This window comes from Ailuropoda melanoleuca, chromosome X, assembly GCF_002007445.2.
Source record: "Ailuropoda melanoleuca isolate Jingjing chromosome X, ASM200744v2, whole genome shotgun sequence".
Lineage (NCBI taxonomy): Eukaryota > Metazoa > Chordata > Mammalia > Carnivora > Ursidae > Ailuropoda > Ailuropoda melanoleuca.
In genome coordinates, this window is record NC_048238.1 from 51,951,635 (window position 1) to 51,966,711 (window position 15,077).

The 15,077-nt window shown below is 45.3% G+C and overlaps 1 protein-coding gene across 4 annotated transcripts in view; it reads left to right on the plus strand.

Moving 5' to 3' along the window:
• KIF4A (kinesin family member 4A) overlaps nucleotides 1-14,232 on the plus strand; it is a 108,819-nt gene extending 94,587 nt beyond the window's left edge. For all 4 annotated transcript variants that reach the window (XM_034649094.1, XM_002918014.4, XM_019798329.2 and 1 more), the window contains 8 exons: nucleotides 416-586; nucleotides 960-1,067; nucleotides 2,075-2,152; nucleotides 2,503-2,601; nucleotides 3,259-3,444; nucleotides 11,358-11,474; nucleotides 13,022-13,144; nucleotides 13,420-14,232. In XM_034649094.1, the coding sequence (XP_034504985.1) occupies nucleotides 416-586; nucleotides 960-1,067; nucleotides 2,075-2,152; nucleotides 2,503-2,601; nucleotides 3,259-3,444; nucleotides 11,358-11,474; nucleotides 13,022-13,144; nucleotides 13,420-13,623 (1,086 nt within the window). In that variant the 3' untranslated portion in view covers nucleotides 13,624-14,232. The remainder of the gene's footprint in view (nucleotides 1-415; nucleotides 587-959; nucleotides 1,068-2,074; nucleotides 2,153-2,502; nucleotides 2,602-3,258; nucleotides 3,445-11,357; nucleotides 11,475-13,021; nucleotides 13,145-13,419) is intronic.
• Nucleotides 14,233-15,077: the final 845 nt, after the last annotated feature.

Below are 15,077 nucleotides of genomic sequence, written 5' to 3' on the forward strand. Positions count from 1 at the left end.
CTAGTTCCAACTTGCGAACACAGACGTTCTGCCATGGGACATAATTGGCCGTAGGGTGTGTCCTTTGGATTCCTCTTCAGAATGAAGGAAGGAAGTCTTAAATATTAGAATTTTGAGTTGTCAGCTACTGTTTGTGTTCGGTTTATTCTTGCCTGGAGACAGAGCAAGAGATTGAATGACCTTAGCCATGGCTTCTGGCTCGAAGAGATCGATCTCAACAGAAATATGGGCTCTTGGCCTTGTTGTTCCTATTCACTGGTAGAATCCATGTGACATAGAAAAATAAGAATGGACTCTGGACAGACATGGAGGAACTTTTTGCAGTCCATTTCAGGAAAGCTGACATTTGCCTGCCTAATGAATGGGGAAAGGTGGCCATTCTCCAAATAAACTGATCTTCTTTTATCCCTTCCAGCTGGTCTCCTCCAAAATACAGGTCAGCAAGCTTGAAAGCAGCCTGAAACAGAACAAGGCCAGCTGTGCTGACATGCAGAAGATGCTGTTTGAGGAACGAAATCATTTTGCTGAAATCGAGACAGAGTTACAGGCAGAGCTGGTCAGGGTAGAACAGCAGCACCAAGAGAAGGTAAGCCCCGGCAAGCCCAGAGGTTATACTGAGAAACAGAGTGTCATTGCTCTTTGTTGTTAGTTTTGAAAAGACAGTGGCGGGGGGGATGAGGTTTCCTTCAGAAGCCCATGCATCGTCTTTTCCAAATTTTGCAAACCAGGAACCCAAAAGAGAGAAATTACTTGTTGAAGTTGGCACACACAGTGGCTCTTAGCCTCCAGCTTTGATACCAAGATTAACACCATGGCTGTGCTTACTCCTTTAAGCCATGAGAAGGAAAGATAATAGGTACCTTTGAGTCAGAGGAGTCCTCTGGGTCACCGCTTGGACTAAGCCGGAATTCCTTTTTCCTCTCATTCCTTTGGTTCCATTGGGTCGTGTCTTTCTCTAGGTGCTGTACCTTCTCAGCCAGCTGCAGCAAAGCCAGATGGCAGAGAAGCAGCTAGAGGAGTCTGTGAGTGAAAAGGAGCAACAGCTACTGAGCACACTGAAGTGTCAGGTATGATAATGGGGCGCGGGTCTCCAGAGATGGGATCCACAGGCCTGACTGTGAATCCTGTCTGGTTTATACCATTGTACTTGCAGCGGAGAGTAACTACTGCCAACAGGTTTATAATAGTAACCTCTATGGCCTTTGGGCCCTATTTGATCAATTTAGGGGTATTTAGAATGTAACCATACATAGAATAACCTCCTTTTTGGTACGGAAATGACATTATGTACTCCGTGCCAGACTTTGAGGCCTCCTGGTTCCTTGCCTCAGCCCTGAGCTCTAAAAGGGTTGAGAAAGTTCAGTCATCCCATAGAATCCTCGGGGCATTCAGCTTTCTCTTTCTGAGCCTGTTCTGAGCTGAGACCTGACATGTTTGTAAAGTGCCTGGGGTCTGAATATCTCCCCGAGCCTGGGAACACCACACCCCTTAGCAGCGTGTTGGAACACTATTTTATCCAACTTAGAATCCTTTTTTTCTGAAGCACCAGTCTCTAGGGTTTCCTTGGCACCTCCCATCAAAGACATAACCAAACTAGTTAAAGTCGTATGCATGAATTGCGAATCTGGTTGTCCTAAGTGTCAGGGAGTTTAATCAGGGTTATTAGCGTAGCAAATAAACTGCCTCATCTGTGTTTAGAAGGGTAAACAGAAGCATCTGCAGACTTGAAAGAAGCAAAGCTAACTGTCCATGTGGGTCTCTTAATCAGCATCCTGACGGGAATGAATAAGGGACGTAAGGCTTGAGAAGAGAATAAGGAGAGCATTTAGGCCAGAGCGCATGGTGCCTGGGAGTGCAGGCGGGACTGCTCGGGAGCGCGGCAATAGAAGTGGCATTCAGGACACCTAGGCACTGGTGGGAATCGGGCATTTTTCTGGGTGCCAATGCCTGCTGTGCAAAAACCATCTGCTGCCAGCGACTTGGCAACAGTCTGTTTTCATCTCTGTGAGTTGTTTGGTAACCCACATGTAGTGCCGAAAATAACCCCACCTATCACTGCACTATCTGGAAATAGGATGAAGAACTGGAGAAGATGCGAGAAGTGTGTGAGCAAAATCAGCAGCTTCTCCGAGAGAACGAAATCATCAAACAGGTAATACGGCTTCCCACCTGCTTGTAATAAGCCCTGGGAGCCCCGTTGCAGTTGAGGTCGGCTCTTGGGAGCAGCCCCGAGTAGGATGAGTCGGCTCTATTTCTGAGGTCTATGTCGACTGTCCGTGTGATATGGTCATGTGCGTTTCAAAATGGTATAAACACACGTTTTTTAATCTCTCTTCTGAATCTAATAGGGATCTTCTAAAGTGAGAGTCCTTCAGCCTGCTTTACTGTTAACCTGCCTCACTTTGGTTTCAACTCGGCTAGCTTAAGAATCTTTCTGTTTTAGCCATGAACACTCCCAGAAGCTGCCCTGCGGTATACACTATGTATTTTCTTTTCAAACAGAAACTGACCCTCCTCCAAGTAGCCAGCAGACAGAAACCTCATCTTCCTAAGGATACCCTTCTATCTCCAGACTCTTCTTTTGAATATGTCCCACCTAAGGTAAACTGCTCCATGCTGGTAATACCTTCATATGGCCAGGGTTGGGGGTGAGTGTGCTAAATTCATCTTGTAGAAGAGGTTGAGACTGAAAAATCCCAAATCCCAGGGCGCCTGGCTGGCTCAGTCGGTAGAGTGTGCGACTCTTGATCTCAGGGTTGTGAGCTCCAGCCCCACATGGAGTGCAGAGCTTACTTAACATTAAAACCTTTAAAAAAAAAACCCAAATTCCAGCATCTCAGTTTGCCTTGGAGTCCCAAAGCAAACTACAGTAGAGTCTTCAGGAAGATAGGCATTCTCCCTCCCCAGAAGGCTGCCTTTTGGCCATGTAGAGACATTATGTAACAGCTGAGGAGGGACAGGAGAAAAGAGCAGTGTTCTGCTGTCCATCCAAAGATACTTATCTCATCATATCAGGAGTCCCTCTTTCCTCCCTCAGATTGCTCAGTCTCTACCCCTTCAGTTTCCATCCTTTCAAAGGCTCTGCAGGGCCAAAGGCTACAACAGAATTAATTCTGACTGGGAAAGCCAAGGGGCTGTATTTGAGGCAGGCTGAAATCTCGGCTCTGAGAATATAGCCAGCAACAGCTACTGGGAAGATTTGATCTATGTGCGTTTGTAAAATTTTATTAAGTAATTATTCCAAACCTTTTTTCTTAGCCAAAACCTTCCCGTTTTAAAGAAAAGTTCCTGGAGCAAAGCATGGACATCGAGGACCTAAAATACTATGCAGAACATTCTGTGAACAAGCCTGAGGACAGTGCTGGTGATGAGGATGATGACGGGGATGACGAGGAATGGAAGCCAACAAAATTAGTGAAGGTGTCCAAGAAGAACATCCAAGGGGTAGGAAGCAGCTCTCATCTCTGTCAGGGGTTCTAGTCCTTGGTCTTTGCTGCCAGTGGGAATTTGCTGGCCCGCATGCCCTGCACCTGAGCCCCTGGATCCTGTTCAAAGACCGTGGCTCCACTGAGGAGTCCTTGTTGGGCCAGCACTGTATGGAACCTGGGGCTAGCTGAGAAGGCTGCCTGAGAGCACAAGATGGCTCTCTTCCTGGTTTTAGGTTCTTACGCGGTCTGAATGGGTGGTAGTATTCTATACCATTTCACTGAGGCTGGTTGCAAAGTGATCATAATAATCCTTCATATTTTTATAGCACTTTACAGTTTATAAACCATTCTCACATAGGTTATCTCCTTTTTTCATCACAAAAAAAACAATCCAGTGAGGTATTTATTGTTTGCATTTTACAGATGGATTTGAGACCCACAGGAGGGAAATGACCTTGCTCAAGGTCATAAAACCAAGAACAGTCAGGACTCGAAACCAAATATTCTGACTCCAAGTCCAGTTTGTTTCTACCATGTCACGGTCATATCAGTAAAAATTGCAGACCAGAAGCTAAATGGGAACTTTATCTTCCTTGCCTCATAGAGTAATTTTGCTCCCTGGGCTAAGGAACAATAGGAATTACAGAAAGGGCTAATAATTAAGATCAAACACACCATGTTAAGGTTGGTTAGGAACAGTTTGACTTTGAGGCATGCTTTATTTACTTCCACAATGATAGTCCTACGTAATTTTTCAAACCTAGATGTTTTATGTTGAAACATTAACTTCCCAGGCACTATAGTTCACCACTACCCCAACCGTGCCCTGCGGCCACATTCCCCTGAAGAAGGACAGTTCACAAAGGACCCTGGCAGGCTTCCTGGAAGGTTAACTTGATTTCATTAGCTGCTTGAGCACCACGTAGGAGACTGAGCCTTAGAAGGCCGCAACACCAGAGCGAAGCAAGTCGTGAGGAATAGCTGGTCGTGGTGGCATTAAGTCATTTGAAAAGAGTCATCAGGACTCTGACATATCATGTGTTCTTAGTGGGACTAAGAGCTCATCCTTAGCCTCAGAGAGCTTATAATCTAGTGGGAAAACAAGGCAAAGAAATAGAAGCATACTAAAGAGCCTCAGCATATTCGTCTCAGGGAGATGGACTGAGGGATTTTAAAGAATGACTATATAGCCAAACCAAGTAGATACAGTTTAGGAAGATACCATAAAAGAGATGACGATTGCTGCATCATAAGACAGAAAGGGAAATACGGTCTTGGAAGCAAGTGGGAGGCCATTGCTGACACAATGAATAGCATATTGCAAAGACTTAGTTGTAGAGGGACAGGGGGTTGGGACACTTACAGAAAATGGTGCAGAACATGTCTGACTCTTCATTTACTCAACAAACATTTACGGACTCTGCTATGACCCAAGTGGAGAGCATGAGCTGAATGTAGATACGAGGGTCAGCTAAGTGTTAGGAAGCAGAGTTGAGAAATACACACAGGAACAAATGGTAGAGGACCTAAAACCCCTGGGAAGACGTATCCAAATGTGAAGCAAATATGTGCTTACTTGTGCTTGAAGCAGGCTTACCGTATGTATCATAGCAATGTTGTTCCACGTGTAAAAGGGAAATAGAGAAATCTAGTAAAAATTGCAAGTAAGTATTTGCTATCAGTGACAAAATCTGTATCAAAAACCATGAGAGATTATTCTTTTCTAGGCTTTTCCCCTGATTTAATAACTTGAGAGGACACTGTGACTGGGCATAAAGGGGAACAAATCGGCACACGATCTAGTTTCTCCCTTTTGGCAACCTTGAAGTTCATGGATGCTGTGTATTATGTATACCAGAGAACTGTCTGCTCTCTGGTCAGACTGCTCCTAGACACATGAGCTGTAGACCTTAACGCTTTGCACGAAGGCTGTCCTCTCTGTTGTTCCAACCCAGCTGAAATGGACTGGCATTATCACTAGATGACTTTAAAGGAGACTGCAGCAGTCACCAAACTAATGAGTCGGCTAGAGCTAATGCTGAAAAAGTAGGCTTCCTCACTTGACCATGTTTCCTTTATGTACTAAGGAGATGCTGGGGGACAGGCCATGTGCTGTAGTAAAAGTAATAGCTTCGAAGCCAGGTAGACATGGGTTCCAGTCTTGAGTTTGCCACTGGCTAGTTGGATGACCGGAAACAGGTCACTTAATCTTCTTAGGCTTCTAATTCCTTATCTATGCAATGAAGGGATTAGACTGGAATGGATGATGTGTACGTCCCTTCTAGCACTGATATCCTGAGTCAAAGTCACAGTCAAAGTTGTATAAATGTTTTTTTTTAATTAATTTGGGAGTTTTAATAACACCTTTATATGGTGTTTTATGGTATCTGAGTAGTTAAAAGAAAATGTATTCAAAAATACTTTGTGAAGAATAAAATATCATGCAGGGAATGTTATTAAAGCACTGTAAGCATTTTACAAATATTCCCATTTGTCCCCTTTGGCAGATAAGAGGAAGCAGGAATTCTTATCTCTTCCTTAGTGTTGAAAGAATGGAGATGAACTTGAATGAAGTGACTTGTCCAAGGTCGTACCAAGTATTACATATAGGACCAGAGCCTGAGTCTCCTGTCATAGTCTGGTTTGGTTTGTTGTTGTTGTTGTTGTTGTCTCGGTTTTTTGGTACAGAAAGGTGATTTTATTAAAGCATGGGGCAGGACCCATGGGCAGAAAGAGCTGCACCAGGGTCATGAGTGGCCCATTGTATACTTTCAAGTTGGGAGGGGGTGAGGGATAGCATAAGTCTCTAAGGAATTGTGGAAGCAAGGTTTCCAGGACCTTGAGGGGGCTAGCTATTGTTGGGAAAAGGTCATTTATTACCGTCTAATAAAACCTTAGTCATGAGACCCTTCAGATGTATATCGGTGGGCCATATGCTTGGAGGATGATTGCCAACATGTATCTTGGGGATTTAGAGATAAAGGAAATTTCTGAAGGAATTTTTATATGTTTAAGTAGACTTACAGGATCAGAGGGGGAGGTCAGGCTAGGATTGCCTTTTACACTTAGCAGTCCCTAGAGGAATGTCATTCTGCCTGTTTCAAGGACTTGTCAGTGGGGTGTAGGTAGTAAGGAAATTGAATAATTTTCTTCTGCCTTTGTTTCCCACGTCATCCCCCCCAAACAGTTTTGACCCTTAAATCTTTATGGTTGTTGAGGGTGGAAGGTCTCGTCTTCTGTAACTTCTTCCTGCTGAATAGGGACATAGAGATGTCCCTACCTGTGGGTCAACATTGGTCAGTTGGGGCTTATAGAGATATAGGAGTTACAAAAGGCAGAGACAGCGGAATCCAAAGGAGACTGCATGTGTGGATCTTCCGGAGTCATAGTCTGGTATTCTTTATGTTAAAGTTTTTACCAGATCTGTCTCTGAGACACAGTGTAACTCGGAAATCAGGGCTAGAAGAATTACAGACTCTAAAGCAATAGCTCTCAAGCCTGGCTGCACATTAGAATCTCCCAGGGAGCTTTTCAACATAGGGAGCCTGGGACCCCACCCCCAGATATTCTGATTTAATTGGTCTGAGGTGGGATCTGGCTTTTTGGAAAGCTCCCCGGAGATTTCTTATATGTAGCCAGGGTTGAAAACCACTGGCTTAAAGGAACCCCAGAGATCTTTCAGCTCTACTTCCCACTCTATATAAAGAATCTGTCTATTAGAGTGGTTCTCAACTGTGGTGTTGGGACATGCTGGTGGGTTGTCAGCTGTTGTGATACACACACATGTACACACACACACACACAGGCACAGGCACACCATGTACCACATATGTATATATTTGAGGTCATGCCTGTGGCAAGGTCATGTTCCCTCTCTTATATTCTGATCTGGTTCCTGGGCGTGAAAGAGAACAGGAGGAAGTTATAGCTAGTGAAATGGCATTCATGTGATGAATGCATCTGTCGTGTGTGTCATGACTGTTCCATAATAGCACTACCGGGTGCTTATCTAACCTGTCTGCTTTAAAACTTCTAGTACTAGGAAGCTCACTAGGGTGGCCCATTGTAGTCCACTAACTGTTAGGAGGTTGTTCCTTGTTGAGCTAAAATGTACTCTCCTATAAATCATCCCAGCGGGGATGACTGTGTAGAAGTCTAATTTTCTTCCTTAGCACGGCCATTCAGATACCACTCTCATTCTGTTATCCCTTTAGCTAAAATAGAGACACACTGACAGGACAGTAGAATGTTTTGGAGGCATTTAGATGAATTTGTGTATGTGAGAGGACCATACCCAGGCTATTGCAGTCAGTGGATCAATGTTATCTTGGTAAGGTGTTTCTAGGACATGTCAGAGAAGCCTGTCTTTTATACTGTATTAGTCAAAGAAGCAAGATTTTTTTTTATTATAATGTCCAGTATTGGCAAGGGTGACTAATGTGGGCATTCCTGTCTATTGCTATTAGGTATGCAAATTGGGGTACTTCTGGAAAGCAACTTGAAAGTATGTATCAAAAATCTGGGACCCCTGGCTGGCTCAGTCGGTAGAGCATGTGACTCTTGATCTCAGGGTTGTAAGTTCAAGCCCCACACTGGGTGTAGAGATTACTTAAAAATAAAAATCTTTTTTAAAAAAGTATGTATCAAAAATCTGAAAAATGTTCCTGTCCTTTGGCTCAGTAAGTATACACATAGGAATTTATACCAAGAAAATAGTCACTGGTGCATAAAAAGATGTATTCATTCAACAAACCTTTTGTGAGCACCTAGCTATATCAAGCACTGTTTCTAGGTGCTGAGGATACAACAAACAAGACAGATAAGATCCTTGGCCTTATGAAACTAAACACATTCTTGTGGCGAGAGATAGCACAATGACCAGAAAACCAAATACAGTAATTTTAGATGATGATAAGAGATACACAGAAAATATAGTGAAGTCATAGAGAATTCTGGGGTAGGAAAAGAGTTCTTTAAGAGAGTGCTTGGGAGAGGCCTCTCCAAGGAGGAGTTACTTAAGCAGAGATCTCAGCAAAGTGAAGGAGCAAGTCAGGGAAAGAACCAGAGGGAAAACATTTCAGGAAAAGGGAACAGCAGATGCAAAGACCTCAGGCAAGAATGGGTTTGGTTTATCAAGGAACAGGCCAAAAAGGCCAGGGTAGCTGGAGAGTACTCAAAAGTGGGAGAGATAGGGCACCTGGGTGGCGTAGTCATTAAACATCTGCCTTTGGCTCAGGGCATGATCCCAGCATTCTGGGATCGAGCCCTACATCAGGCTTCTCCACTAGGAGCCTGCTTCTTCCTCTCCCACTCCCCCTGCTTGTGTTCCCTCTCTCGCTGGCTGTCTCTCTCTGTCAAATAAAGAAATAAAATCTTTAAAAAAAAGAAAAGAAAAGTGGGAGAGAGTAGTCAAGGTCAGGCCAGAGGGGTAGTTAGGGGCCAGACCATGAAGAGCCTTGTCAATAGCAGGAAGGTTTAGATTGTGTTTATGTAGCAGGAATCTATGGTAACATGATTGGTAATAAGAAGCAATTTCTTTGAAAATAATCTTAATATCTAACACTAGGGGGCTGGTTAAATAAATTGACATTTACATGATGAAACACTATATACAGCTATTAAATATTTAAAATCATGTTTTCGATTTTCACATTTTTAAAGTGATATATATTAATCTCAAAATCAGGAAAAAGGATATTATAGTGGTTTCTTTTACCTTCACAACTAACAGAAGAATGATGGTTGTTCTATGAGAGAGACTTAAGGGCTTGTGTTTAACTGTGAACTCAGTATGGATTCACAAAGATACGACAAAGGAAAAAAAGCTACTGTGATTTTTAGGCCTCATGAACAAGACCGTTGGGTCCATAACAAGGGCGTTGTGTTGTGTCAGTCTGCCTCACAATGGCCACACCAAAATTAGAAAGTGATGCTCATTTCTGGATGTCAAAATTAAGGATGAACTTGGACAAAGTGCTGCGTGGCCAAGGTGGTGAGGGTTCTTAGAAACCATGTCCTGTGGAGGATCGTTGAGGAAGCTAGTTATATTTAGCTTTGAGAGGCTCTGGACAGAGGGGCACTGCATAGTGGAAATTATGCTCAGGGTTTGCGCAAGAATGCTGTGCAAGTGTGGTTAAACTGATTCCTTATCGTTCCAAATGGCAGGACTGGGTCCTGTGGTCAGAAGTTATATAGAAACTCTCCTCATCTCACGATAAATAGAGCTTCAGATAATTAGGCCAGGGACATTAGAGAGGGGCTTCATACATCAAATCAGGCTCCAGACGGTCGCCGAGGTCTGACTCTAATCCGTCATTCTGTGAGCTCTGCCACCTATGTTTGTTCCAAGCCAAACTATCCCCCCTTCTTCCACCATTTCTCTTACAACATTGCTTCCTAGAACACAGGTCACCTGCGTCTTTTTTTGTTTAATGTCCTCTTTATTAAACACATAACATACACTAAACTCCCGAACGTGTGCACAAGGAAATATACTTACTGATTAAGTGGGTTTAATACATGAAAAGCACTTATAACAGTGCTATATAATAAGATACCACTATATAAAGTTTCAAAACATGTAAGGTCATTCCTTCTGTTTTTTAACAGAAACTCATGTGGTTTAAAAAAAAAAAAAGACCTGCGTGGGAATAATAAACACCTAATTCAAGAGACTTTGCCCCTGGGAGAGAAGGAGGTGAATGGGATCAGGAAAGGATAGGTAGGCAGCTTCAGTTGTATCTGTATTTTAGTTATTAAGGGAAGAGTGAGAACATAAGGGGATTTTGTTACTGTTCTCTATGTTTTTATAGACCCCCCAAAAATTATGATGCCCTAAAATAGGGTGCGTTCTATCAAACAGGGTCTAACTGACCCAGAGTCTAGTGAAGCAATTGCTTCTCCTGATTTTCAAACACGGGAGTTGTGTTGTGTCAGTCTACCTCACAATGGCCACACCAAAATTAGAAAGTGATGCTCATTTCTGGATGTCACAATTAAGGATGAACTTGGACAATTTCTGCCTGACTGATTGCTTGTTGACAGCGATTTCACACTGTTGACTCATGGAGTTTGCTGACACCTCACATCCTTAGGCTCCTTTTGCACAAACTACTTTTAAGCCAGATCGTCCCCCATATTATATTTATACGGCTGATGTGGGGAGAACCCAGATGCCAGACTTCTGTTTATCCTTCTTAAAACTTCTCTTTCGACTTGCAGTCCAGAATTCCAGCCTGTCAAAATATTTTTGAATTGTGATTCTGTTATCTTACTTATTAATCATCCTTCCAGTTTTGTGTCATTGTTACAGCCCAAAACATGCCTACCTTGTAGACTAGTTATGAGAATCAAATGAGATTTTGTATTTATATATATGAAAGGACTCTGAAAACTGTAAAGTGCTATACAAATGTAAATGATTTTATTTCATATTGTCAGTGATTGATTAAACTGCTGAGGACATAACCCAGGCCATAGCTAAACAAACTGCAGAAACGTGAGTTGGGTGAAAGTACCGCTGGGTAGAGCTAAAGATATCGAGCAAGTACACTCAGCCCTTGAATACACCTAACCCTACTACCATCCACCTTGCAATTCGTCACTTTGACCATAAAATTATCATGAGAGGCTTTGCCAGCTACCCTGCATTATTATGGTATCCCTCCAGTCTGTCCTTCAAGGATGCAGTCCAAACAAGAAAATGAATTTGTCTAGCATGACGTGTGGTTAGGCAGCCTCTCGTAGTCCTGGGCATCACTCGTTCACTAAAGAAGAGGGGAACTGAGGAGAAAGAAGCTTGGTCAAGTTTCCATTTCCATTTTCCACTTTCCATGTTTTCTAAAAAGGCTTGCAAATGAAGGGGAGGCACTTTAAATTAGTCTTCTAGCCCTTTCAGTAACGGGTGTTTCTCCAAACCTGTTTTTGCAGTGTTCCTGCAAGGGCTGGTGTGGGAACAAGCAGTGTGGGTGCAGGAGACAAAAGTCAGACTGTGGCGTGGACTGCAGCTGTGACCCCTCGAAGTGTAGGAACCGCCAGCAAGACAAGGTAGGACCGGCTCTGTTGCCCCTCGCCATCCCTTCGGGCCTCCCACCAGTTTTCACCACCCTAAAGCCTGGCATCTCCTGCACAGCTCTTCCTACCCTTCTTGTGCCCTCTGCAACAGAGACATTTCACTTCTCGGTCCTTCTTCCTCTGCGCTAGTCTTGTTGACGTAGCCCCTTCAGAAACCACAGCCCTTCCCAGGAGATTGCCCCACCGCCAGCCTCGGCTGTAAAGTTTTGGTACAGTTTCTGATGCCGGAACAAGGAACAGGAGAGCAGGCAACTACAGGCACATAGACACGCAGGACCAAACTAGTCCGGAGGCTTAGCTGGAGCTCTAAGGGCCACATGGCAGCTTCCAGGAAGGAGCTTAATCCTGACATCTTGAAACATCAGTGCTTAGACCCTCTCCATGGGAACCAACTATTCCGTGGCTCTAGGAAAAGACCCACAGGAACTCGGTCTTTCCAGTAGTCACTGTTGTGGGCCAAGTTAGTTGGAGCTGTCCTCCTTATATTGCTCCCGGGAAGAGCAGACTCAGGGAAACAAAGATCGCCTTACACCTACCTGTGCCCGTGGCAGCAGCTTGTTCCTCCAGTTCTCTACGTGATCTGTGATGACTCTAGCAAGCTCAGCATAAGGATCCTTCATCGTGCATTTCTGGAACGTCTGCATGTGAACACTTCTGCCCTGGGGCTTCTACTACAGTGATTTCTGAGGCAGGGAGTCATTAGAGGACTGACGTGGCAAGTTGGGGGTCAGGCTGAGAACTGTAGAGGTAGCGGGGACCTTCAGGAGTCTCTGTCCCTGTGGTTCTTCCAGTTTGGTTCTGGAGTCCTACAGTGGCTCCATGGACGTGCTTCTGGAGCGGAAGACCATGGCCTGGCTCGGTTTGACCCCACGTCGATCAGAGCAACTTGCCCTTTACTTGTTTCTACACAAGGCTTCCTGTTAGGATGTCAGTTGTCAAAGCACTGACCTAGTCCCATGCTCCCATTATACAGGGAAGGAAAGTGAGACCCAGAGATAAGCTTAAGTGACTCGCCTAATATTACGCAGCTGGTCATGACAGCTAAGATTAGACCTCGGGCTTCCTGACTCTCAATCCAGTTCTGTTGCCATGACAACAGGCGATAATTCTAATCCAAGCTCTACCACAGAGTTGCCCTGTTACCTAAGTAACTTTTCACTCTTGGCCTTAGTTCCCTTCTCTGAAAGGAAGACTAATACAGACAACATCCTGTAGACATGCTAAAAACGATAGTGCAGATTACAGAGGTTGGAAGATGAATCAAAGAAACGAGCAAGGCTTGGCCTTGTTTTTAAACACTGCTTTGTGATGTCCCCTCTGCTGCTCTCCTACCCGGTCCTTTGCCTTCGGAAGCTGTCTTCAAGCATTGCAACAGCAAGAACCCACAAGCAGGGTCTCCCTAAGACTTGTTTTGACTGACCGATGAGGCCCTCAGAGCTGGTACCTCACTGGTTAAAGGGGAGCAGACTGATTTTGTAACCCTTGTGGCTGAACTCCTAATGTACCTGTCTGATTCTCAGGATGGCTTGGGCACTGTTGAGCGGACCCAGGATTCTGAAGGCTCTTTCAAACTGGAGGATCCCACAGAGGTTACCCCAGGACTGAGCTTCTTTAACCCTGTCTGTGCCACTCCCAACAGCAAGGTAGGTGGGCTAAAGGCCGGCATTTCTGACTGTCTTAGCATTCATCTCTGCATTAGCTGTGACAGAGTGCAGTGGGAGGAAAGGGGGAAGAGGTATAATCAGCTTGCTGGGAAGTGGGAATCGGGCATAGGCCAGAGCCTTTTTTTTTTTTTTCCGAGAGACCAGTCTTGGGGGACACCTCATACTGCAGTGTGCTGGGCATTTGTAGTGGCAAGGCTGGGCAGAGCCTGTGCCCCGACCCGAGATCTCTTCAGACCTGTCTCTGTCCTTCCTAGATCCTGAAAGAGATGTGTGATGTGGAGCAGGTGCTGTTAAAGAAGACAGCCCCAGCTGCCCCCTCCCTTGGCCTCCCAGGATTGAAACACGTACCAACAGAATCCCAAGAAAATAAAGCTCCAGGGAAGAAAAAGAAACGAGCTCTGGCCAGCAATACCAGCTTCTTCTCTGGCTGCTCCCCTATTGAGGAAGAAGCCTACTGAAGATGGACTTGTCACGTCTGCCCCTGTCTGGCGTGGGAGATGCTTTCAGGTTGCAGCCAGAAGGAGTTTCTTTAACGACTCCTCTGGATTTCAGGGTTCTTGCTGTTGAAAAAAAAAAAAGAGGGGACAGCAGGTTACCACAAGGGAGGAAATCTTTGTTGGATGTCGGCCCTTACTCTCCAGCCCCCTAGCACCAGACTACTACTCTGTCTTCTCCAGAAAGGTGCTAAGCCACCTGCTGAAGAAAGAACCAACTGACCTTCTTGATGACTCATCAGGAGCCAGTCCTCAGTACAATCTAGCTCTTTCTTAGTTGTGAGCAGGTAAGGCTGCCTACCCTACCTCCCCAGCGGGGATGAGGCTGAGGCTGTCTTACCTCTAGGTTGTCTCAGCCTGATGGCAGAGCCTGGCCGAGGTTGGAGGCCTGGCACCAATCCTTCATCCCCCATCAGGAATGGAGGTGACTTTGGAATCTTTCCTGCCCTGACCATCTCTGGATTTTAAGTATTTTAACAGTGCCCTCAATTGTCTTCCATGTTGCTGAGGTAAATGAAATCTTTTAAAATGTTAATGTTAAGTAAATAAATAAATCTTAGTCTAGCTACTGTTTGGAAAGACCCTCTGTGCCAGAACCAGAAATATGCCCGTGTTCCTCGGCCCCAGGGAAGGCTTTCAAGGAGAATCAGTGCAACCACACAAACCTCACTGCCTTGTAGCAGCTAGGCCTTGAACCCAGGCCTAGCCTACACTGAAGCTTCTTGTGTGACTCTGGGGGGGGCAGTGGTAGCTGTTCTGAATGCCCTGCAGCCCGCTTTCTTGGCATAGCCTTGGTGTGGGACCACACCGCTGCCCAGTCCCAGGACAGCACAGTCCTGGCTGCCTGCTGTCTCCTTTGAAAGGGGAAAGGGGGGGCTGTTGTTTACTCCTTACTATGCATCAGGGTACCCCATCTCTGCTTCAAGCCAAAACAAGGCCAGCCCCGGGCCTGCCAACGGACTGCTGACTGGCCTTGCAGCCTTTTGAGGAGCTTGCAAGCCCTGGACTAACTACCCATGTGTTCTGAATCCCTGTCCCCTCCCCCACCCACCCAACTGAAAGCTCCCAAAGCATGCCCCAGAACCGGGCCCACGAAATCCAGGACTCCTCTAGAATCCAGCAGACCCCAAGAGAAGGAAACTGAAGGACAACCTGTCTCAAATGAAGCCTGCAGGAGGACTAGGTGATCAGGCAGCCCTCTCTGGCCTCCCGCCAGCAAGCAGCCCTGCTCCTCTTTGCATTTTAATGACAAGGGAGCAAGGGAGCCTCTTGCCATTGCCAGCTAGAGCCCCTGGACACAATGGGAAGGCAGAGGGAGGGGGGCCAGCTCTTGGCAGAAGAGAGCCAATCTTCCTTCTCACTGTTCCAAATCCAGTACGTGTCGGGGGAGGGGTAAGCGAGTTTATTCCCAAAGAAGA